General features: G+C 37.3%; 4 protein-coding genes, 1 long non-coding RNA gene and 1 other non-coding gene across 9 annotated transcripts; 2 read left to right on the plus strand and 4 right to left on the minus strand.

The window, feature by feature from the left end:
* Window positions 1–4808, plus strand: LOC103402919 (transcription factor MYB124). 4 transcript variants are annotated; one of them, XR_524119.4, is made up of 13 exons: window positions 1–722; window positions 857–903; window positions 1031–1087; window positions 1234–1306; window positions 1640–1695; window positions 1784–1963; window positions 2049–2230; window positions 2446–2594; window positions 2838–2980; window positions 3067–3278; window positions 3369–3514; window positions 4005–4258; window positions 4362–4808. XR_524119.4 is itself a non-coding variant. In XM_008341703.4 (12 exons), exons 1-12 carry the CDS (start codon window positions 666–668, stop codon window positions 4113–4115), a joined length of 1413 nt encoding a protein of 470 aa, XP_008339925.3. In that variant the 5' UTR covers window positions 1–665; the 3' UTR covers window positions 4116–4808. The 4 variants fall into 4 exon arrangements, 2 of the variants coding, with proteins under 2 accessions (XP_008339925.3, XP_017179295.3); XR_011577457.1 differs by having other exon boundaries at window positions 54–722; window positions 2449–2594; XM_008341703.4 differs by having other exon boundaries at window positions 4005–4808.
* LOC103402918 (uncharacterized) lies at window positions 1853–5372 on the minus strand. Its single transcript, XR_524118.4, has 3 exons — window positions 5165–5372; window positions 4911–4979; window positions 1853–2286 (listed from the first exon to the last, which is right to left on the minus strand). It is a non-coding gene; the product is annotated as an uncharacterized lncRNA (long non-coding RNA).
* Window positions 5373–5955: 583 nt separating this feature from the next.
* Window positions 5956–8768, minus strand: LOC103402920 (UDP-galactose/UDP-glucose transporter 3). The gene is made up of 7 exons (XM_008341704.4): window positions 8362–8768; window positions 8117–8214; window positions 7878–8008; window positions 7424–7454; window positions 7162–7265; window positions 6868–6989; window positions 5956–6601 (listed from the first exon to the last, which is right to left on the minus strand). The coding sequence occupies exons 1-7, from the start codon at window positions 8463–8465 to the stop codon at window positions 6193–6195; spliced, it is 999 nt and encodes a 332-aa protein (XP_008339926.3). The 5' UTR covers window positions 8466–8768; the 3' UTR covers window positions 5956–6192.
* Window positions 8769–14247: 5479 nt separating this feature from the next.
* Window positions 14248–18217, plus strand: LOC103402921 (probable serine/threonine-protein kinase PBL3). The gene is made up of 6 exons (XM_008341705.4): window positions 14248–14664; window positions 15792–16138; window positions 16227–16362; window positions 16574–16710; window positions 16820–16943; window positions 17567–18217. Exons 1-6 carry the CDS (start codon window positions 14601–14603, stop codon window positions 18016–18018), a joined length of 1260 nt encoding a protein of 419 aa, XP_008339927.1. The 5' UTR covers window positions 14248–14600; the 3' UTR covers window positions 18019–18217.
* Window positions 18218–18338: 121 nt separating this feature from the next.
* Window positions 18339–21013, minus strand: LOC103431916 (probable serine/threonine-protein kinase PBL3). The gene is made up of 5 exons (XM_070815450.1): window positions 20947–21013; window positions 20511–20836; window positions 19352–19624; window positions 18975–19098; window positions 18339–18787 (listed from the first exon to the last, which is right to left on the minus strand). The coding sequence occupies exons 1-5, from the start codon at window positions 21011–21013 to the stop codon at window positions 18429–18431; spliced, it is 1149 nt and encodes a 382-aa protein (XP_070671551.1). The 3' UTR covers window positions 18339–18428.
* Window positions 21014–22703: 1690 nt separating this feature from the next.
* Window positions 22704–22831, minus strand: MIR395C (microRNA MIR395c). The gene has a single exon (NR_120942.1). It is a non-coding gene; the product is annotated as a microRNA MIR395c (primary transcript).
* Between the last annotated feature and the right edge of the window lie 653 nt (window positions 22832–23484).

A 23484-nucleotide genomic window follows, 5' to 3' on the forward strand; every position in this document is an offset into this window, starting at 1 on the left:
AATGTCATCTCCTGGAATTCAGCGTTATTTTTCAAACTTGCGCTCATACCCGCGCACTATAAACTAAAGCAACCAAACAATCCATTGGTTTTTATTTATTAAAATATACGGTCCTTGAAAGTTTATTAGTTGTTGTAAAGATACAGAGAAACTTTGAAAAAAGCTCTCGCCCTCTCCTCCTCTCTCCAGTCCACCCTCTCACCGTTATGTCCAGTCCAGTCCAGTCTCATCCCAAAACTCGCACGACCCCTGATCGTATTTTCATCCCAAAATCTCTGTAAATTGTTTGAAATCGGTACAAATACGAATACCCGGATCCAATCCAATCTGTTTTTACAAGTATATGCACTGTTTGAGCATATATTTGTGATATAAACTCCGAACTCCAAAGGGGGTGCGGCTGAAAAGTTAGAATCCGAGGCCACTAAATCCAATCCCGGAAGGAGATTGGATAGCTTTTGAGGTGTGGCTTTCTATTGGGGTTTGGCTATTTTATTATATAGCTGAAAAAGACTCTGGCTTTAGTAGTATTATGCAACTTGGTTTGGATAAAGGGGTCATCTGGGAGCGTAAGAGAGAGAGAGAGAGAGACTGAGGAGTGAGCAACTGTGAGATAGAGCAACTGTGAGATAGAGTGAGAGAGAGAGGCGAAATTAAAAACCCAAATGCCGCAGGAGGAGTCAAAGAAGAAGGAGCGCCATATCGTTACTTGGTCTCAAGAGGTGGTCTTTTCATCTCTCTCTCTCTCTCTCTCTCACATTGGATTGTTTTGAGTTCTGGGTTTTGATCAAGACACCCAATTATGTTTCTTTGGTTTATTTCTGACATGGGTTATGGTTGTTCTTTTGAGTTGCAGGAGGATGACATACTGAGGAATCAAATAAGCCTCCATGGAACAGAAAAGTAAGTTTCTTGTTTTTCTCACCTGGGTTGGTTTTACAATTTTTCTTTACATTTATTCAATTAAATTATCATTTTATTGGTAGAAAATTAATTGAAGGCTATGTTTTTGTGATCAATTTCTGTGCAGTTGGGCTGTCATTGCATCTAAATTCAAGGATAAAACAACCAGACAGTGCAGGAGAAGGTAATTTCAAACCCAATGTTGACGTTTGAGTTGAGTTCTGCTGAGAAATCCTCTGTTTTTTCATTACCTACTCAATTATTGAGGTCTAATTGTTTTGACTGCTAATTTTTTATTTTTGGTCTGAAATTTGACAAATAATGTTCCAGATGGTACACATACTTGAATTCTGACTTCAAGAAGGGAGGATGGTCACCAGAGGAAGACATGCTCTTGTGCGAGGTACTTGATGACAGTAGCTTAGAATATCGTTGTGCGCTGTAGATTAGAGTAATTTAGAATATTGTCTCGTCAAAAAGATGAAATTCTTCCACTTTATGCATGCTTAAATGGTTTAAGGAGAAAGATAAATCATCAAAACTTGATTGTTGAGAAGATTTAATCATTTTCTGTAATGTGACCAAGTAGGCCAGGCCTGGTGATTGCACTGCATGTCTTTCCTAAAGTTGAACAGAAAAAACCACCACTGTTTATTCAGCATTAAATATTATTACCCTCATCATTGGATCATTGGATGTGGTAGAAACCTAATTGCTCAAGGTGATCGGATTGCAGGCTCAGAAGATATTCGGGAACAGATGGACAGAAATAGCAAAGGTGGTTTCAGGAAGGTATATTAGCTTTCTTTTTTCTCCTCCTGAAATACCTTAGCTCGATCTAACGACACAATTAAGATCATAAATTGTCCTCCTTATGCAGAACTGACAATGCCGTGAAAAACCGGTTTTCAACTTTGTGCAAGAAGAGAGCAAAATATGAGGCCTTAGCTAAAGAAAATGCAAATTCGTACATTAATCAAAATGACAAAAGGGTCATAATACGAAATGGATTCAATACAGATGGAACAACAGAAACAACAGCACCACCTAAGAAGATGAGGTAAAATTACATCTTTAATCTATGTACAAAAATGTTGATTTGGTTACTGCTCAATGTAGTAGAACTCATTCTTTGTGCAACGCAGGAGAAGCCACATCCCTATTCTCTCCAAAAATTGCACCTCTGGGGACAGACTACCTGATCAGTGTGGAAAGATAAATCAGCAGCTAAGACCTCCGTTTACTGTGTTGATTCAGAATGCTCACAATGTAGAGAATCTGCAAGACCAGCATAACGGGCATAGCACCAAGGAAGTCCCCGGGAATGGTAAATCACCTCAAATTGAAACTTGTTCGGCAACTCATCAGATTTCTTTACAATGCCTGAAAAGAACATTGCAGGAAATGTGTGAGAACATAAGCAAATTGTTTGTATTGGGTCAGCAGAAAGTTGGCCTATTTATCATTTGAAAATTCATTATGCATTGATTTATATGTTTTCAACTACAAAACTCTAAGGTCACTCTTACGTTCATTTATCAGCAGTACAAAATAGCAAGTTTCAAGGATCATTTCTCGAGAAGGATGACCCGAAGATAATTGCTTTGATGCAACAAGCGGAGTTGCTCAGCTCGCTGGCATTAAAAGTTAACTCAGAGAACACAGACCAGAGTCTTGAAAATGCTTGGATGGTGAGAAATAATTATCCATTTGCTGTGGTCCTGTGGACTGAGCAATTAACATTTAATTGCTTGGTTTTTAAAAATCGTAGGAACATATAAATATACATATAACTCACATATATTGCGACTGTGATATTCAGATGCCTTTAGTACTAGATTCCTCCATATCTAGTTCAGAGAGTAAAACAGATTCAAGTCTGGTGCCAAATTGAGTATGCATATCCTCTAACATACATCAAATGTGATATTCAGGTGCTCCAAGATTTCTTGAATCAAAGCAAAGATAGTGACATCCTCAGTTATGGAATTGACGATTTTGATTTTCAACTCGAAGATCTTAAATATCTGTTAGAGGACTTAAGGAGTACTACTGAGGGAAGCCGACCATCTTGGCAGTAAGAAATGTGACTTAGACTACTATTCTTATATGAGCATGTTTAAACCACTGTACACCATCTAATTGGTGACATATATATTTCAGGCAGCCAGATCTATTCGACGACTCTCCAGGAAGTTCAGAATACAGTACAGGGTCAACTCTTCTGTCCCAAACAGAATGCTATCAAGTGGAACAAAATGAAGTTGAAATAGGTTCACCGAATCAGGAGATTCGACTAGGGTCACACTCAATTCCTATTGAAGGGCAAAATGATGTTGGTGATTGTGAGAAAGGGATTGTTTCCGAAAAGCAAGGTAATGGATTAACATATAAGATATGTTGGCTGATCACATTTCCTACTCAATCAGATTTGCTGATAACCTATTTAATATTTCTTTCCGCAGAGATATTTCCATCATGTGATGAAGGAAGAAAAGACTACGCAGTTGTTTCTGCGTTGTCAAATACCGAGTTCACTTCTCCTTTTAAAGTTGTCCCATTGTTCAGATCCTTGGCAGCAGGAATTCCTAGCCCAAAATTTTCTGAAAGTGTAAGTTGTCTCAGAAGTTCAACTCTATTAAACAATAAGCTATTAGTTTTAATGGTTGCAGAAGAAGTGGTATTAGTAATGATGCTTAACGTTGTTTCAAGTCACCCCGCTGGAATCTAGGTGAAGCAATGCAATGCTTAACCAATGTCCAGGTGATGCTAACAAAACATATAGCAGAACACAAATATTCGATTCTAGGCATCTTAGACAGACGCGTGTTTGCATCAGTTAGAAAAAAAATAGGAGCTACAAAACTATGCTTTCATTTACAATATGCACCACGAACTATTGAAATCCAAGTACATTAGAATAGTTTGGCCACCATGCTCAGCCAGCCTTGTTCCAAAATTCTACCCGCAAGCTTAAATTTGGAAACCTCAGTCTCTGTGGCTTCTTATTTGCCTCATAGAACAAGTTCTTAACTTCTTATGGTACGAATGCATGACATTGTATGGATTAAGACTGACCACTTATGTGTTGAATATTTCAGGAGAGGAATTTCTTGCTCAAAACGCTTGGAGAGGACTCCCCCTGCCCCATCCCAAGCACCAATCCTTCACAACCGCCACCCTGCAAACGATCCCTCCTCCAAAGTCTATAACCAACCTTTTTGATCCACCACCTCATATATAGAAATTTTACATGGCCCATTGAGTTCGTGTCCATTTTGGATTCCTCTTTTCTTTGGATTCCTCTTTTCTTAGGATTGCAGCCATTCCAGCCTAAAATTTTACAAATGGGCAGGTAAAGATCTGCTTCCCAAAACCCAGATCTAGAATGCAATGGTGCATTTTAGCATTTGCAAACGTATCTAACATAGTTTTCTGCATTATTTTGACCTATGCAGAGTTACCTCCTTCAGAGTTCCTAATCGGTACTCGCTTTTTGTGTGTTTGGTGTGTCATTCTTTAGTTTGCCTCTCATCATCCGATATGTTTTCCGAGTGTTCCATTTTTTGGCCTTGATTTTTACAGTTGTACAGAACCTGCTATGTCCCTAGTCATTCAAGAGTGTAAGACTACTGTAAGTATACATAGTCAGCTTGCCTATATTTTCCGCTAGAGTACATTATCAAAACAAAACAGAGAGAAAGAGAAGAAGAAGAAAACAAGAAAAAAAATGAGAGAGGATTAACCAGTTCCAGTGGATTCCTGTTTATCGTTTTTCTGGCGTGGAAAACGGGTACATAATAGGTTGATATTTTTTCCTTCTTTGGTTTGATTTCCCCCCATGATTTCTGATGTAACAAAACTTAATGTAATTGGAGTGAAAATGGTTTTGGTTTTGGTGTGCACTTCTTTCTTTTGTTCTACTCTTTCTTCCTAGAATTAAGACATGAACTGATGAACACATCTCTAATCAAGCGGCTCGTAGCTCAGTTGGTCAAGATATTTACCTTTGCATCTGAGGTGCCGAGTTTGAATCTCCCCTCCCCCACTATCGCTTGTGTCAAAGATGAACACATCTAGGAAGTGTGAAGTAATGTTAGAACATTCAGCATCAGAAAACTAAGAAACCGACTCGCACACAGATGCAGGATGAATGAGTTTCATTCAAAATAAGGAACGGAACAAGAAATCCGAAAAGAAAATGGGCGTAAAAGTAGGCAAAATTTGAGCCAGGAAGAAGGAAGCCATTGGTTTTACTTACCAGAGGGTTATGGCAGGCGTGAAGGAAGCTCCCAGTCTTCGGTTCTTCTGTCTTGATAGTGTGTTGAAGTGGGGAAGAAGGGTAGCGAGACCAAAAACTGTGTTTGGTGGTGGTGGTGGACAAGTATGATTAGGAAGAAAGGAAAAGCAAAGTGGTAACAGAGGGAGGGAAATCTCTACAAAATAAAGGGCACTTGTAATCATTTGCTGTAAACTTTCTCGAGTGAAGGTATACGAGCACAAATTGGCACCTTTGACCTCTCAACCCCAACATAAAATTGTTTGATCTCAAGGATAAACCAGTAATAAAATTAATAACCTTAGTTAAATAATCCTTTTGGCCAGTCCTGATTTGGGAATAACGTGCTAAATTAATAATTCGCTAAATTCATAAGACAATACATTATAGAAAATTTATATAGGTCTCCCGTAATATATAAATTAATAATTTTCTGACACATAGTGCTTATGTTTCGACTACGAGGCCTTCCTAAAATATGACTCAATCATTGTTTGTTTATTTTTGAAATTGATGTCACCTTTGATCTCATCTCTAACTTTTCTTAACATGATAAGAAGGTATGGTGTGGATTTTTCATCTCGAATTATTCAATGTCATCGCCGCTCTGAGAGCTTTTATTTTTTGCGAAACGGGCTCCATAGTAGAACCATCGTCTTCGACTCCATTACCTTGATCACTTCCCACGACGCTCAATAGTTTGTTCGTCAGTCAACATCTCTGAAGTTGTGTTTACTCCAGGGTAGTTCAAGATGTCCTCGACATCCATCCCATTACGATAATTCAACTCTTTGATTGCCACCAAAACATTACTAATGAGAAACCGTACAAATATAAGGGGTGGCTACTACTACCTTGCAACTTCCATTACAAAAAGTTTAGAATACTCTCTCTATAGCTATAGAGGGTCTGTTCAATTACAAATTGCTTGATACGACTACGGAGGGAAAGAACAAGAGATGTAAAATTTGGGAAAGAAGGGTTGTGAATATGTAAGATCAAAATTGTTATTACATTGGCTTTCTCTTCTTCGGCGCTCTCTGCGATTTCCTCCACTTGTGGTAGATGTGATACGACAGCCCAGAAAACACCATGACGACAGACCCCCATTGCTTAGTTGACAGGGGATTGCCACTCAGCAACGAAGACACCACGATGCTTACAAACTTGCGGGTTGTGGTAATGGTGGTGTTAGCTAAGGAACCGAAACGACTTATGGTTAGGAAAATGAAGTTCTGCCCAACTGCACCACAGAGACAATAGAGAAAAATGTCCCAAGCTGCTTCCGGATGCTGCTTGCAGAACTGAACCGCCTCAAATCCGCTGCCATGTGGCCAGCCAAACATGTAGATCATGTTGTATATGGTACCCCATAAATTCATGCCTAGCATTATTTCCCAAGCGCTCGTCTTTGGATACCTGGGCAAACACAAAGCTATGACATTTGAGACTGAATTCTCCATATCAATCATGTACGGATGGCTCAACGTAACAATTTCACAGATCTATTTCTATAAACAATATATAGAGGATCGGCATAAAAACTCCCTCAAGCATTCTCGAAAGCAGGGGGTTGCAAATGTTGATAAACAGTTTAAATAACGCCAAGAATCCAGTCAGTGAATAACAGAAAGGCAACAACTAGTTAAATGGTAGGAGAAAGATGATGTTGTTCTGAAGTATACCTTGCTTTTATTGAATCCTGGGTAGCATTTGTGAATCCATCAAAAGCAAGATTGAGGAAACATAGTCCATATCCAAGGGGAGCATTTGGGTGTGCCAACTTGCTAATCGTCTTTGAGCTAGTCTGGAATTGACCGAATGAGAAAAACATAATAACAACAACATAAATTGCATAAATTGCATGAAATTCATTGAGGACAATTTATAGAAGGAAAATTGAAAGAGAAAACGTAAAAATTATTTAATTCTCGTTCCATTCTCAAGAAATACACACAAGCACACACACCATCCCTCACCTTCAAGAGTGCAAATATGGATACCCCTCCGGCAACAAGGAGAGTACAAACATATTCAGGAAAGCTGTATCTTTTGCCGTAGACTAGAGTACCCATCAGCATCACTGCATACAAATAATAACCATTTATTACTTATTTATGTACGAAATTTAAAGGTTGATCTAATCAGTATGATATTCCACAATCTTAATTGAACTTAATAATGAGTAACATGCTTGCTTTAGTAAGATATAGAAGAGTAATAAACTTGAAAATATCTGACCTGGAATCATTTTTGAGGACTTTGCCAAGACCTGCAAGTAAACAGAACAGCTTAAATATCCAAAACTATAGATCCTTTTAATTGGCGTTACTTAAAAACCACAAGAACGAAACTTTTCACAAAACTCCATTCTCCTCAATCCTTCAACAACCAATTCAACACCCTGATTAACTCAACTCAACTAGTCATTAATCCAAAATAACAGGGTCGGCCCTAAACCATTTTCTGCCAATGATTTTATCCAGAGGAAATGAACAGCTCCATAACATATATGACAATCATTTGCTTCCTCGCTAATTAGATCCTAAGAAACTCAAATCAAGTAAACTAGACCTAGGACACACAACCATCAATTCTTCCTATAACCATTACTATATTCTCTAATGTTGACCATTTACTATATATTCTCTAATGCTACCCATTTGGGCAACTGGATCCAAATTGGAAAGCAAACCTGAGCCGGGTAACTGATATACTTCAACGCTTCGATCCCCATAGCGGGTCCAATCGTGTTAGTAATCCCGGCACTCCAGTACGTCCACATAGGCGCACCTCCAGCATTACCGCTAGACCAAAGCTTTAACACTATTCAAAGAAACCCACATGACAATATTATCACCCAATTCGTTTCTTCAGCTCAAATCAATCCACAATACAAGAAATTCAAGATTTTTCAGGGAGATTGAAACTTACTTATATATGACCAGATTAGACAAACCACATTTTGGGCTAAGTTGAGGAACGCAAGGTGTTCGAACCTATTCCCATCTGGCCCGAATCGCTTCGTGGACCTAAAAACAAAGATCACAACATCACCAATTTTGATTAACTTCATCGATCAATTCGGAAAACAATTTCAGGAGCTGAAAATCTCCAAAACAAGGGTGCGTGATCTGGGAAATCCCCAAATGCAGATAGAAAGAAAAAATAAGACTTACAGGGTTTCCTGAAGCACGCCTTGGTAGATATAAGCAGACCAAATTCCGACGACGCAGAATCCGAACACCAACACGCGCCGGAGCCCCGATCCGTGCGTTTCCATTTCAGCCCCCAATAAGTAAATGTGGCCGGAAATACCTCCTGATCCGGCCTCCTCTCTCTTCCCCTCTTTTTTTTCAAATGAAGCAAGATAATTAGGGTTTCAGATGAGAAGGTTTAAGAGGAAGCCAGAAGAATATTAGCAGAATGATTCTGGGTAAATAACTCCCACAATTCAGGAAAGGCGAAGAGACCGTTGATATAGGCGGGAGCGCCAACTCTACGTGGCTTTGTCTACGTGGAGGGTTTCAATTGGTTGGGTGACACTGCGTCGCTTCTCATTGGCTGCGCAAACGCGGACCCTGGCAGTTGGCCGGTATTGCTACTTTCTACTATTTAACTCCTCAGGCACTGTATTACTTTTTACTTAAGTAAGAATGTCTTAGGTTCGATTCTCTTCAAGGGTGAAGCTAAACCGCATCATTATGCAAACTCATTGTAAGACTTAGCCCACTCTTCCATTTCTTTAATATAGATATTATCGTTTGTTAAAAAAAAAAAATCCTCCTCAAAAGCTAGTCCCTCTCTCAAATTACCGATAAATTACGTTGTTTTTTGGAGTTTTAACGAAACACTTCCTGTACTGTTCATTTTTAACGAAAGAAACATTTTTACTCTAAAAAGTCACTTCTTATACTATTCATTTACAACACATTTTTGTCATTTTGATTAAAACTCAAAGTTTTTAAGTCATTTTCATTAGTTTTCCTTTGTTTTTTTCTCCTTTGTCCTTATATTATAAATAGTAATTCGTTATTTAATTATATGTGCAAACAATTTTAAGTGACAATGTTTGAATGTTATATAGCGAGTGGTTTTTTATGATTAATCTAGTTGGAGCCATCCATTTGCACGCCACATCATCGTACTAGCAAAAAAATTGACAGAAAGACAATAGATAGAATGACGAAACAAATTTGCACAAAAATTTCGTTCCTCCCTACTATCGTTTGTATATTCACGAAAGTTCTTTGAATTTTCGAAAAATCACATTGTTTCTCCCTACCCATTTATTTGTTGATGCCAAGTATTCAAGTCGATACTAAATACATAGCTCTCGTAGCTCGAGAAGAACTTACATACACCATTGGAACACCATGCGTTTTAACTTTTTTACATAAATCGCTCGAGATAATAATAAGTTTGTGACACCGTCATTTCATGCAAATCTTTCTCCGGTAACTCGGTTGAATAGACTGAATAGAGCAGCAGGCCGGAGAGTACGCCAAGCCCTAGTAATGTGGCCCGAAACGCTTCATGAACCTAAACACAAACATCTCTGGGCCCAGGCGCCATCCTGCTGCAGTTCCTTCTTCTTCTTCTTCTTCTTCGAGGAGGAGGACCTAGACCCACGGAGGTGACAGGTCAGGTCAACATTCTTTGGCTACTAACACCGCCATGTGATTGGAGTCCGCTACTTGGAGTATCCGACACGGCTATGTGTCCCATGTTTTGGAGACTCACTTACTGTTGTCATATGACCATTCAAGCTAGAAAGTTAAAAGGGATGTGCTATCCACACATTTCTTTTTACTTCCTACACACTCTTTGTTAATTTTTGTCCCTTGATCTTCTTTAATCCATCTGATCCGATGGCTAAAAATTAAAAGAGTGTGTAAGAAGTAAAAAAAGATGTGTGTATATCACTTCCCGAGTTAAAATACATAACTATCATATGGAATGTTGTCCAAACGACATATCAATGTACATATACTTATTTTTATAGTTGTTGTTGTGACGTTCTATGTTAACAATACATTATTTGTTTTAAGTTTATTTTATATTTAACCATATATCATTAGTGGGGAATGTCATATTTTCGATGTTAGGTCATGTCTAATGGAGAGCACTAAAGGTCTCAAAGCTAAACAAATGACATGATTTGTTAAAAACCTCATATCAACCGATGACTGGGTTATAAGTCTGTGGAGCCTCACTAGACCATTATTTGGCTAAAGGGGCATCAGGTTGGCCAAATGTAGCCTTCTCCTTAGCCTTTTTCGGGGCTCGACTCCTCAGGTGCAATAATTGATTCAAATACAACAGCAAAGATATTTTAATTAACCAATAAACTTAAAACTAATAAGTTATTGAGGAGTTATGTTTAGTTTATTCGATTGTATATGATATATAAGTATGGTTTGACACGGTTAATTTAAAACTAATTTTTTTACAAGATTATAATTTTGGACGGGACCATGTTTAATCATTTCTGATTGAAATGGCTTTATAGTGACGTCATAATCATAGACACAATAACATGACACATGTCCTGGTTCTGGTTGGGCAGGTGGGAGAGGTGGTTACGGGCTGCTTTCCTCATCTACTCCTCTGAGTCCCCCCTATCACCGTCTTTCCATGGTACTTTCTTCCTCCTGCAGTAATCAGCACAACTGGACAAGTAACATTTCCCTCTTCCTCTTCTTTTTTTCTTTCTTAAATTGCACTTTCCAATTCTTTCTTTTTAAGACAACGGATAATAAGTTACGATTATTTATCTTTTTGGAATGCTAGAAAAATTAATATAGGTATTTTAGTCTTTTTTGGTTACAAGTATAGCTTCCACATCAGTAGCAGGTTTCAAACCTGAGACCTCAAGCTTTTAATTTGAAAAAAGCCTTGAAATCCGTTTTTTACCATTGAGCCACCAGCTCGTGGTTACTTTCCCATTGTTTTAAGGAGGCAGATTGTCTGCCCTCCTTTTACCATACCCTTCTCATCCCCTCATGTGTTGTGTGGTCACAGTTAAATCATGTCAACATTTTATATTGATTTTTTTATAAAAATAATAAGATAAAAAATAATAAAAATATAAAATATTGACGTGATTTAAACGTGACCGTACAAATAGGAAGGGATGAAAAATGTATGGTATTGGAAGAGCACTTGTTTTAAGATGTAGAAAAAAGTAGAACACAGAATTATCTGAAGGAAAGCATCTACCTACTATATTAGTAGTGGCAGTTAGGTCGAGTGTGAAAACGGTTGGCGCATGCAAAGAATTTGCAGTCAAGGCATATATCAAATTTCTACGCCATCAAGTACCTTTTTTTATATTTCAATTTGTCACATGTTGCCTCCTCTCTAATTATTAGCTATTGATTCTCGTTGGCCAACAGCCTTCACACGGCCCATTATTTACATTCCCAAAATACCCCCAATGATTTGTTAATTGATCCTATGTCCAGTTATATAGTTCTTTTATTTTTTTAAGTGCCGATTAAAGAAATGGGGAGACTTTCTTAAAAATATGACTTTATATAATTTTTTGTCACTTTATATTTTTAACATAATGTTTTATAATATCAATAAAAAAAATTAGCATTAACTTATAAAACGGCAAAAAATACTTAAAGAATCATACTTGAGAGCGTTCGACTAGCATTTTTCGTGCTAATGATTAACACAATTATTATATTTGAGAAGGTATCAATCCCAAATAAACAAATATAAAAAAGGGAATTGTTATTAGCACCTCAAAAATCTCATTCTACACTCCTCACAAATGTATTTTTCTTTCTAGTTATATAAAGTTTAGAGTGCCAAATGAGATTTTTGGAGTACTAATAACAATTCCCTAAAAAAATAAGAGCACTAACTGTTTTCATTGACTAAATAAAGAATGAAAATCAAGATACATTTTTAATCAACTAACACTTTTCTATCTCACACATACTTTATGAATTAGTAGTGTGAACTTGCAATTTGGGGTTGTAAAAGCTTTGTGGGGATCCTAACCGTTCATTGTACATCGTGTCGTTATTTTTTATCAAATACTGTTTGTGTTTAATTTTATATAAAAAAATCAAATTATTTATAATCTCACGATACACGATAAATAACTAAGATGTGGGGATTCCTAAGATCCTCACAAAGTAGATCCGGATGGGATCCAATTCCGTAAAAGCATATTAGATGTACACTATTTATTAATTAAGCACAAGTGGATGAAGAATATGTCGGATGAAATGTCATTTTCGTGATTATTTTGACGAGAAATAGTATCTCTTATAAGTAGTGCTACACTTACAATTTTTTTTTTTGTCGAAGCTACACTTATCATTTACTTATACCATCTTTTTAATAGAGGTAAGGTTTGTCAACGCAAGTAGATCCTATCTCTGTTAGATAGATAATACAAATAGCTGATAAGACTAACATTTTTTATCTCTTATATTTGGATTCTACATGTTTCTATCTCGTTTTATTTGTGGTAATACATTTTTGGTCAGAGCAATCACACAAATATTACCTAATTCATGAGCTAAGATCTTGAACTCCATGATTTTCACAAATGATTAATGTAGAATACATAAATTACATTTCTCGATAATTTGTCATGAAATGTCTTCTACAACATCTATCTTGAGCGGTCTGTAAACAAGCCATCAATGTGGAGGAAATTAGATTTTCTCTCTCTAACCTTACTTGCATGTTAAAACCCTAATATGTGTTTTTCTCCGGGATACACATTAGATGAGTATGTGCACTCTTATAAGCAAAGAGAAGACTCATTTCCTAATGTAGCCCATCATTAATTACTACCCATAACGATAATAAAATAGAAAACCATTTCTCATAATTTGACCAATAAGTTTACTTTCAAAACAATATTCATTAAACCGAATACATCACACATAAACCTTGTTATGTGGACCACACTAAAATATTAAAATATTCTTACAAGTCTACCATAACCACTTTGTCTATGGTGGTGAGCCTCCTCCTCTTGTGGATAGGTTAATCTTTGAGGATGATATTGGGTTTCTTCAAACGCATTTTGTAAAGAGTTAGTTGCTTTTCTTAGAACTTTTGACCCCAATTTTACCAAAAACAATTTCATGAGTGTTGTTATTTTATATTAAATATATATTTTACTTCACTATCAAAGTAAAAGGGATTATTCTTTTCTTCTTTGACTATTACAAAGTTGACTAAAGAGAGTTGAATTAATTAAGAGAACTTTAACGAAAAACTCTCAGTATTATTTATTTTAACGAAAAGTAATATTTTTACACTAAAAAGTCAATCTTGGTACTATTCACTTTATCATTTATTTTGTCCTTATCATTAAAATTCAAAAATTTCAAACAATTTTCATTAGTCTTCCTATTAATTAAAGAGTTGCACACTAATGCAAGCCATGTGCATACATATGCACTCAATCACTTTCCCACTAAACATGCCATGACATCCATCTAGAATAACACTTGTAGTTAAAAATCATATTATCATTCCTACAAGTTATACATTACTATAATATTTAATTTTTCAAGTGTCTACCAATCACAAATAGGTATTTAAATATTTTAGTGTCAGGCAGCCTATATACGCATGTTACTAATCGATTCTATTATAAGTCAACACTAACCAATTATCATTGACATTGTGAATAATTTTAATAAAAAAGGTTGTCATTTTAGAGTTCGTTTTGAAGTACTTTTAAAACGACTTGGAGAGAAAATATTTTTTTTTTAGGATTCCCTTACGTTTTTAATAAAAATTGATTTTAAAAATATTTTCACATAAAACGTTTTCTAGTTACCGTCAAACGTGTCCTCAATTGATCAATCTCATAACATTTCATTTTGGGAGGGGGAGGGTGTTACTAATGTCTGAACTCTGAAGATGAAGTATTCATGACGGTTGGACCACGTCAACCGATGTGGTACATGGATATAAGCATGACAGAGTTCAATGAAAGTACACAAAGGGTATTTTCGTTATTTTGATTAATGATGTCAATCTTGACATGGTACAAGTCCACACCACACAAGGGTACAAAAGAGAATTCACACACAAGTAAAGTCGCGTGCACGTCACAGCCCCCACGCGTTTGTCGCGTCTCTTAGTCAAGGGGAAGCAAACAGAGACACTCATTCCGCCCCCCCTGCCAATTTCTTCTCAGTTGCCATTTCTCGCATTGACACGCTCTTTCTCCTTCTTCTTCTCCTCACATTTTTCTGATTTAATTTTTTCCAACAAGGTCAGCTCGATCGAAGAAAACCCAGAAGAAGAAGAAGTCAGCTGCAGTTTCTTATACGGATTGAAATTTGTTTGCAATGACTTGCTGATTGTTCGGCTGGTGTTTGATAAAAGTCAGTAAAAGAAGAGCGCCTTTGAGCTTTTGGAGTGGCAAATGGGCAACTGTTTAGATTCTTCTGCTAAAGTCGACACCGCACAGAGCTCCCTTGGAACTTGGGGTAAGTTTTCAATGCTTTGCTATGAAAAAAACCTTGATTTTCATAAGCTGGTCTTATGTTTTGATGGGTATATATGTTACTTTGATGGGTATTTTTAGTGACTTTCTGAGAGTTTGTATTAGTTTAAAGCAGTGAAATTTTGGTGGGTTCAGTTGGTTTTTACTGGATTAGTAAGTGGTGTTCTTTTTGGGTTCTGGGTAGCTTAGTTCATCTCTGGAGTAAAATTCTGCTATGTATTGAAAGAAGTCTCTCTCTCTCTCTCTCTCTCTCTCTCTCTCTCTCTCTCTGTATTTCTGGAGATTGGTTAATTTGTTCTTCTTTTGTTATCTGTTAATTATTAATTCTTTGTTTTGTATGTTAGTTTTTGCAATGGATTATTAATTTTGAATATCATTTAGAAAGGTGGAAAATTTTCAGGGTTTTTTAATGTGTAAATCAATATGATATTTTGCCCTTTTGAGGAGAATATAGGAACACGTTGAAGACAGCTTTATATGATTTTGTCATTATTTGGTGATGCGCAATGTGCTTTTAGTAAATTTTATTAGCTGATAATTGCTACAATTTTACTCGGTTTGCATTTGCCCTGAAATGGGGGCAAACTGTGAAAGTGATTTAGACATTCATTTTGTTCTTTTACGATGATCATGTAAAGGATAGGCGTCAATGGCACGCTAAGGTCTCTAGAATCAAAGACTTTAGCAACAATTGGGCCCTGAGGGGAAAAGTTTGGTGGTCCTTTGTACGAAACAGAATTGGTTTTTATGCTTCACAAGATTCGTTCATCGTTTACTAGTGATCATTGGAACATGGAGCCAAGATGCTTAATTTAAGGTGTTTGGTGAGCCAGGCCAGCTGGTATCTTTCTTTGAGACCACCTGATCACTCAAAACCCTGTACCTTGATCGACAAGTTTACATTGGTCCTTTTAGAAACATTAAAAGAATTTACAATCAATCGTTTCATTTTGTTCCTCGAAAATTTTGAATTAATTTGCTTAAGTATCTTAATACTCTAGTAGATTTGTACTATATATGACATTTCTTAAGGAATGCTATAAGTTGGTGTAGGTTTACATCCTTTTCCCCACAAACTGATTATTGATTATTGATTACTTGACCTGGCAGGATCAGGGGCTTCCAAAGTTTCCAACAAAACTAGCCCTTCCTCAGCTCCCTCCACTTTGACCGTCCCGTCATATAATGGAAGGAGCAGTGGTTCAAGTCTTCCTACCCCAAGGACTGAAGGAGAAATATTGTCATCTCCAAATTTGAAAGCCTTCTCATTCAATGAGCTAAAGAATGCCACCCGAAACTTCCGCCCTGACAGTCTTCTCGGTGAAGGAGGATTTGGTTATGTTTTCAAAGGATGGATTAATGAGAACACGTGGACAGCTGCAAAACCAGGGTCCGGAATGGTTGTTGCTGTCAAGAAGCTCAAACCTGAGGGTTTCCAAGGCCACAAGGAGTGGTTGGTAGGTTTCTTCTTTAACAATTTTCTGTATGTCTGTTGCGTTTCAATTCTCATTCTTGGCTTATGTACTGATAGCTAATGAATTTCAGACAGAAGTAAATTATCTTGGTCAACTCCATCATCCAAATCTGGTTAAGCTTATCGGGTACTGCTTGGAGGGTGAGAACCGCCTTTTGGTGTATGAGTTCATGCCGAAAGGAAGCTTAGAGAATCATCTGTTTAGAAGTAAGTGATGTATTTCTTCTAGTTCTAACATTAATAGGAAGCATAGTTCCCCAGCCCCTCCTCTCACAATTGTTTAGTTATCTGGAAGAGTCCACTTTTATGCATATTTTCTTGCAAATAAACAACAGTTGTGTTGCCAATTTTAAGAAGAAACTCCTTTGTTTTGGCCTTGAAAACTTTGTAATGTTGAACTTTTCTATATGTTTCACAGGAGGGCCGCAACCACTTTCATGGGCAACAAGAATGAAAGTAGCCATAGGCGCTGCAAGGGGGCTCAGTTTTCTTCACGAGGCGGAATCACAAGTCATATATCGTGATTTTAAGGCTTCCAATATTTTACTAGATTCGGTATGTTAAACAAATAGGAAATCTAGCTCATCACATTAGTCATCATGTTTAATAATCATATGATTAGATTGGATAAATCATTGACATAAATGTTGCATTGTGGGTGCAGGAATTCAACGCGAAGCTTTCTGATTTTGGCTTGGCCAAGGCTGGTCCCACTGGTGACAGGACTCATGTGTCTACTCAAGTCATGGGTACTCAAGGCTATGCTGCACCCGAATATGTAGCTACAGGTATGTTTAATTACTATATGCAGTATTATTGGGGTTTTACTTTTGTTATATATGACCAGTGATCACTGTCAAACATCCCTGAGTCATAGTACATACTATATATCTTGTTGGGAAAGCTGATATTGCGAGTGTCTGAGTATGCTATAACTATGGAATTTTGTACGTGAACCTCTGACGTTGTACCAAATTACCTATAATCGGGATTGGTCATCTTTAACCTTTTGATTAGAGGATATCCACCTTGGTGCCCATTTGACTGACTAATAGGAGGTTGTTTCAATACTTTCTCTGAGGTGAAAGAATAATGATTCTTTGGACCTATATATAAATAGTGTGATTTCACATTGGGAATTTTTGCTCATATATTAATTCACAAGGTTGAGAAAGAAAAAGTTAAAGCTTTTGAGTTGCATCTGATAGTTGAACGGCACAAATTTGATTAATCTAAATTATTTGTCATTAAGATTTCCTTAAGGCAGAACTTTGGTAAACTGGGCTATGTAATGTAAGCTATTGTTGTAGCAGATACGATGCAGAGAATCTTAAGTGCTTGAATTCACTATGTTCGCAACACATTATAATGCTTCTGTAGATGTCTCACACGCATTTTCACTGTTTAACAGGTAGGTTGACTGCTAAAAGTGATGTCTATAGTTTTGGGGTTGTACTGCTGGAACTATTGTCTGGAAGGCGAGCTGTTGATAAAACAAAAGTTGGTGTGGAGCAGAATCTGGTAGATTGGACGAAACCATATTTGGGTGATAAAAGAAAACTATTTCGGATTATGGATACCAAGTTGGAGGGCCAATATCCCCAGAAAGCAGCTTATACAGCTGCTACTCTTGCTTCACAATGCCTATGCACCGAATCTAAACTCAGGCCTACAATGTCAGTGGTATTAGCCACGCTGGAACAACTTGAATCCCCAAAGACTGCAGCCAGAAACTCTCAATCAGAACAGCACACACTTCCTGTTCCTCGGAAGTCGCCAATGCGACAACACCATTCTCCTCTCAATATGCCACCAAATGCATCCCCATTGGCATCCCAAAGGCAATCTGTACGTGTTCGTTAACAGAGATGGTGTCTTTCTGTAAATTACTTGTCTCTTGATCCCATATTATGTTCACAGAATCGAGTTTGGGCATGTATTTTTCTCAGTTTTGAGTCATTCTGAAGAGGTTACTACCGCCTGTAATATCTGAAGCTATGTAGCTATTTTGTATTGGTAATCTGCTTGATGGTATAGTGTAAAAAGTTGGCTATCAGTTTAATTCTGCAGGATGACCGACGTTCTTGTCCTGTCACAACTGCCGGCGTCAAATTATCCTGGCGCCAATACATGCTAGTCTCGCGCTAGTAAATATTGTGTTATCTGTAATTATAGTTTGCTAATTCATGAACAAGTGCTGCCTTTGCTTTCACCATATAGTTTTAGTGGACATTCACGCATTTTAGGATAGCACTACGAAGGAAAACAGCTATCTATATGCCTGGCACCCATTTCGTAACATGGCCTGAAATCCGATTGCTGCCTGTGTTTTCATGCAACTCCTCCAAATCAGCTACGACCTCAGTCATCGTTGGTCTGCTCTTAGGGTTTGAATCGAGGCATCGGAGGATGAGTTCAGCAAACTTGTGAGCTTCTTCCACCGGGAAGTTGTTTCCAAGTCTCTGATCAATCACACGATGCAGTTGTAGCCGGTTGCGAAGATATGGTTCAGCCCACTTGGTAAGATCACCAGTCATCCCATCCGAATATTTCTTCACGGCGCAGGAGCCTGAAAAGATCTCTAAGAGCACCACGCCAAAGCTGTATACGTCGGTTTTGAGTGTTACATGCCCTGTAAAAATGAAAACCAAATTAGCCCTCTGGAGAAATGAAATGTCTGGCAGCATGTACTAGGTGTATAAAATGCCCTCTCGCGAAAGCTGATCACATGACACCAACTACGTGAGGTGATGAGAGGAACGCTGTGTTACACCGGTTGTATGTAGGAATCGTTGTACATTTAGTAACTGGTTGAATACCTGTCGCTATGTACTCAGGTGCGATGTAGCCTTTGGTACCAAGAACCCTTGTCATTATGTGGTCCTGGTCATCTTTGGGTCCATATTTTGCCAGGCCAAAGTCTGATAGCTTGGCATTGAAGTCCTGCAGTGTCGATTATCATCCTAAGGTTAGATTAATTATTGACAAATACATATGAATAGGACCCTTATGACTTTCGGTTACAAATAGAACTGGAGGAACACTATATTGACCAACCATATAAATCATGGTTCAGTGTTCCATTTTATCGACGTCTAAGTATTCTTACGCTTCAATTAAAATTATATATTGGTACGTAACTATTTGTGTATATTTTGCACAATTAATGTCAAAAAGTATGATGACATAGCCTCACATCATCCAACAGAACATTTGAAGCTTTGAGATCACGATGAATTACGGGCGCCCCGCGAGTGTGAAGACAATGCAGAGCCTTGGCTACGCCGAGTGCTAATTTGGTTCTTCTCCTCCCCTGTAACTGTGTAGCATTTTTCGCCATCAGTTGGGCCTCCAAGCTTCCTCCTTTCATGTACTCATAAACCAACATTCTGTGCTCACCTTCGCGGCAGTACCCTATTAGTTTCACTATGTTTGGATGACTTAGTTTGCTCATAAATTTCCTCTCATTCTGCACCACCAACATAAATCTCACACTCGCAGAAAGATAGATATTGAGAGAGAGAGAGAGAGAGAGACAGAGAGAGAGAGTGAAAAATGACTAATTATATTTAGACCCTCCACACTTCGGTGAATTTCAAAAGAGTTATGGGTTCCAGTTTTCACACGTTGCACCCTCCACACTTTTAGTAAACTGATGATGTCACAAACGTCAAACATGTTTCTAGGCTGAGTATAAGCCACAATTACAACAATGAGACTAAATTGTGTGATTATTTGTCAATTGAGGAGACGATGAAGCTCCATGATGATTAATTAGTTTTGGTCTCTATGCGCGGGAGTATACGCCAACTCCTAGTTGGGTCCCACACTTGTCACTTAATTAATTTAAGAATGATGATATAGCAAAAGGCATAAATTGATAAGATTTGAAACTCATGGTGTAATGTGAAAAAATTAAAACATCGTGGTCAAATTGAAAACTGTTCCAAACCTAAAGGGTGAAAAATGTATTTCTCATTGGAAAAAAAAAGAAGAAAAAGAAAAAAAGATATAATAACTTGCATCTTCCTTGGGAATGAGCTCATTCTCCTATTTGCAAATAACGTATCTTCATTGTACAAAATTTCATAATGAAACTGTTCAATTTCTTAAGATCATTTAAATTAGCTATCATTTAGTTATCCAAATGTATCGAATAAATTAAACGGTCTAGGTACCAAATATTATATGAGTTTTTTTTTAAGAATGACCTTCAAATGAATCCTAAGAAATTGAATGGTTTCGATTACAAAATTTCTACAGTAAAAATATGTTATTCATAAGTAAGAGAATAAGCTCATTCCCCAGGGATGGAATGCAAGGATTATTAAAAAATAAATTAGAAAACAACTGACCTCCCATTGTTCATCGCCTTGTAGTGCTGTCTTTCTGAGCCTTTTGACAGCAATTGGAAATCCCTCACTTGGTTTTGCGGCAGCATTCACATTACAATAACTTACATACCCTTTGTAGACATCACCGAATCCGCCTTGCCCGATCAAGTTCTTGCTGCTAAACTTGCGTGTAGAAGCTTTCAAGGCACTGTAACAGAAGCAGTATAGCCTGTAATCTCGCAACACTCCGTCCTTCTTGTTCACTCTCTCCAAATTCCAATCTTTTGGACTCGGAGTATTGGAGTTTGTCGTGGCCCTTGCATTTTTGCTACGTTTTTTTTCTGCACCTACACACCATCAACAAAAGAAGAGGAGAACAAAGTTTCTTAATTAGGGTTAGCAGAGGGAAGGTAACCAGCTACATGCTTTTTGGATTGCATGCATGCAATAACCATACCTATGTCTGAGACCGAGAAATTCCTCTCTTGAAGTGGTGATCTTCGTTTCTCACGTTTACTGATCATATTTTCTGTACCCAGAAATATATAAAACTAACCGAATGAATAAAGAAAAATTTATACAAAAGTCCCAAATATATTTTTTTTCAGCCAACAAAATGGAATATTCATATATGTACCTTGACCTTGTAAGGAAGTTGAGGAAACAGTTGGAGCTTTCTCTCGAACTGCTTTGTTAGTTTTCTTGGGTAGAGAAATTTGCAGCCGAATGTCTCCTTAGTTACCAAATAGAGAGAAAAGAAGAATTTTACTTTCAGAAACATTTTGCCTATAAATGTTCAACTTCTGATCATTAAAAAATACACAGAAATTAACAGTATGAGTGCAAACCAATGGGATGAGGTTGAACAACTGATGAGACGTCTGTCTCGCCATGGTGTTTCCTCAAGCAGCAGTTTCCCATGAGACCAGCTGATGACTATTACGCTAGAAGAACCAGAACCGAAAGATATGAATTAAGACTGTAATTATGAATATGTGTGAGGAAGCTGATGAGAGAAAGGGAGAGATTATAGAGATAATTAGATTAAGTGGTAGTAAAAACATGAGTAGTACTAGTAATACAACCTAGTAAGAGATGATTAATCAGGTGATGTGGGCTAGGTGGACAAACTATATATGTCCGAAGTTTCAAGAAGAAATATCTGTGGTGATTAGTACAAGAAATCTAGTCCCTTGTCACAAGTGTAAAAGGGGGATTGAATACAAAAAACAATACGTCCAGGTGGTTGATCTATGCCTCTAACAAACAGCTTAGATTGATGAGAGATATTGATCTTAACTTCCAAAGATATTGGTTGGTGGATTTATTGGAATATTAAAATCTTTACAGCTGGAAGAGGTGGTCTGGTCGCAACTTCACAGGGTCAGGTGGAGGGAAAAGACAGAAATTAAACTGTTCTAGTAAAAGGCGAGATGAAGATTATAGTAAATCAACCCAACTTCAGCTCACCATATTTTTTTCATTTTCTAATTGTTTAAGCAGGATGTGGTTCCACATCATTCGGGGTTCCTGTACTATTGAAAAAGTTAGAAATCTGTATAGCAAATGACAATATATGAAGTGTTAGTCATTGGGAAACCAGACAAAAATTTCCAAATTCATTTGTTATTAGGCGGTATCTGTTCGTACGCTTCTATGAACAACAGGTCTTGTATTTAATTTGAAATTTGCATATGTAGACTGTAGTACATGTATACGTCTTGATAATGGCGAAAATGTTATGTTTATGCCGAAAAGGGCATAAACTGTCATGAGAGATGGAAAGAGGCAGATAGACACGCGTATATATATATATCTCAGGCGCCTTCTTTGGACTCATTTGGTATTTGAACACATACTAAACAAAAGAAATTTAACAGAAGTTTATATCTGGTTCATTGGGCTACTAAGCCAGAAGAGTAATGGAAAAGTTTTTAGGGATATTGCTGTGAATAAGAAAACTAACCTTTTTCCAAATAAGATAAACAATAAAGCATGTTGATTACCTTGAGAAGTTGGGAATTGAGAAAATACAGAAAGAAGGCTAATAATAAACTCAAAACCCTATGCTGCCATGCATATGCTAATCTATTAGAGAAATTCATATTTGTTGCAGAGAGTCAATAACAATAACTTAAAACCTGGGTAGTACTTAATTAGTTACTGTAGTCATCAATTCCAAGCCATCACCTCCAGTCAGTTTTGTTGAGATATGATCAAATGACACCCGGAGTTCCCCCAAACACTTCAGTAGAGATGGTGCAATCATCATTTAATATACAAAGAACTTATGCATCGATCTTAATGAAGTGTTCGGGGGAACTCTAGGGGACACCTGATTCCAGATGTATACGCACAATAGTATTTAATTTATTTACTACGTACTGTTTTTGATTGCTTGGGTACTTATGAAATGTAAACCATGCATGCTAGCTATTTATAGTGGTAAAGCTGCAGCATTTGTTATGTTTGAGCAGAGACTGGAGAGGACGGCAATAATAGTAGTACTGAGCAGTGAACCTAGACATAAGTGTGGGTTAGATTGAACTTGAAGTTACGCACGTAATTAGGAAAAGAATCTTGAGGTTGTGATGAGACTGAGAGGCCATCTCATGTGCCAAAGTTCTTCCTTTTTTGCTAGATGTCCATCCATCTGCTTGTCCAAGTCTTTCATTTTCAGATATTGTTGGAACCAAATTTGCTCACCACCGTGAGTGGTGGAGATGCCCAAACTCGTTAACTTGTAAAAGAAACACACAATTGTACGCAAGCCAAAGACAAGGGGTGTGCTGGTCAAAGGCTCTTCGACAATCAAGTTAGTAAGTAATATTAAGACTCAAGAGAATAAGTATGCAGAGATTGCGTTAGATATAAGGGTGTATTTATACCAGGAGAGGACTTTTAGGATAGTAGAATCCTTATTAAACCAATAGAATCCTAGAGAATATCTAGGAAGTAGGCATTGCATTCTCTTAGGAGTGTGACTACTTGCGAC

This window comes from Malus domestica, chromosome 16, assembly GCF_042453785.1.
Source record: "Malus domestica chromosome 16, GDT2T_hap1".
In the NCBI taxonomy this organism is placed as follows: domain Eukaryota; kingdom Viridiplantae; phylum Streptophyta; class Magnoliopsida; order Rosales; family Rosaceae; genus Malus; species Malus domestica.

Excerpts from the sequence above, each read along its gene's own strand:
- LOC103402919 (XM_008341703.4), top strand. The coding sequence starts at position 666 with ATGCCGCAGGAGGAGTCAAAGAAGAAGGAGCGCCATATCGTTACTTGG. Across the intron at positions 904-1,030 it reads AGCCTCCATGGAACAGAAAA|TTGGGCTGTCATTGCATCTA; the intron begins GTAAGTTTCTTG and ends ATTTCTGTGCAG. Across the intron at positions 1,964-2,048 it reads GCACCACCTAAGAAGATGAG|GAGAAGCCACATCCCTATTC; the intron begins GTAAAATTACAT and ends TGTGCAACGCAG.
- LOC103402920 (XM_008341704.4), bottom strand. The coding sequence starts at position 8,465 with ATGGAAACGCACGGATCGGGGCTCCGGCGCGTGTTGGTGTTCGGATTC. Across the intron at positions 8,215-8,361 it reads GGCGTGCTTCAGGAAACCCT|GTCCACGAAGCGATTCGGGC; the intron begins GTAAGTCTTATT and ends CTTTGTTTTTAG. Across the intron at positions 6,602-6,867 it reads CAGGATTCAATAAAAGCAAG|GTATCCAAAGACGAGCGCTT; the intron begins GTATACTTCAGA and ends GTGTTTGCCCAG.
- LOC103402921 (XM_008341705.4), top strand. The coding sequence starts at position 14,601 with ATGGGCAACTGTTTAGATTCTTCTGCTAAAGTCGACACCGCACAGAGC. Across the intron at positions 16,363-16,573 it reads AGAGAATCATCTGTTTAGAA|GAGGGCCGCAACCACTTTCA; the intron begins GTAAGTGATGTA and ends TATGTTTCACAG. Across the intron at positions 16,711-16,819 it reads CCAATATTTTACTAGATTCG|GAATTCAACGCGAAGCTTTC; the intron begins GTATGTTAAACA and ends TTGTGGGTGCAG.
- LOC103431916 (XM_070815450.1), bottom strand. The coding sequence starts at position 21,013 with ATGATCAGTAAACGTGAGAAACGAAGATCACCACTTCAAGAGAGGAAT. Across the intron at positions 19,099-19,351 it reads CAAATGTTCTGTTGGATGAT|GACTTCAATGCCAAGCTATC; the intron begins GTGAGGCTATGT and ends TCGACACTGCAG. Across the intron at positions 18,788-18,974 it reads ACCTGAGTACATAGCGACAG|GGCATGTAACACTCAAAACC; the intron begins GTATTCAACCAG and ends TCATTTTTACAG.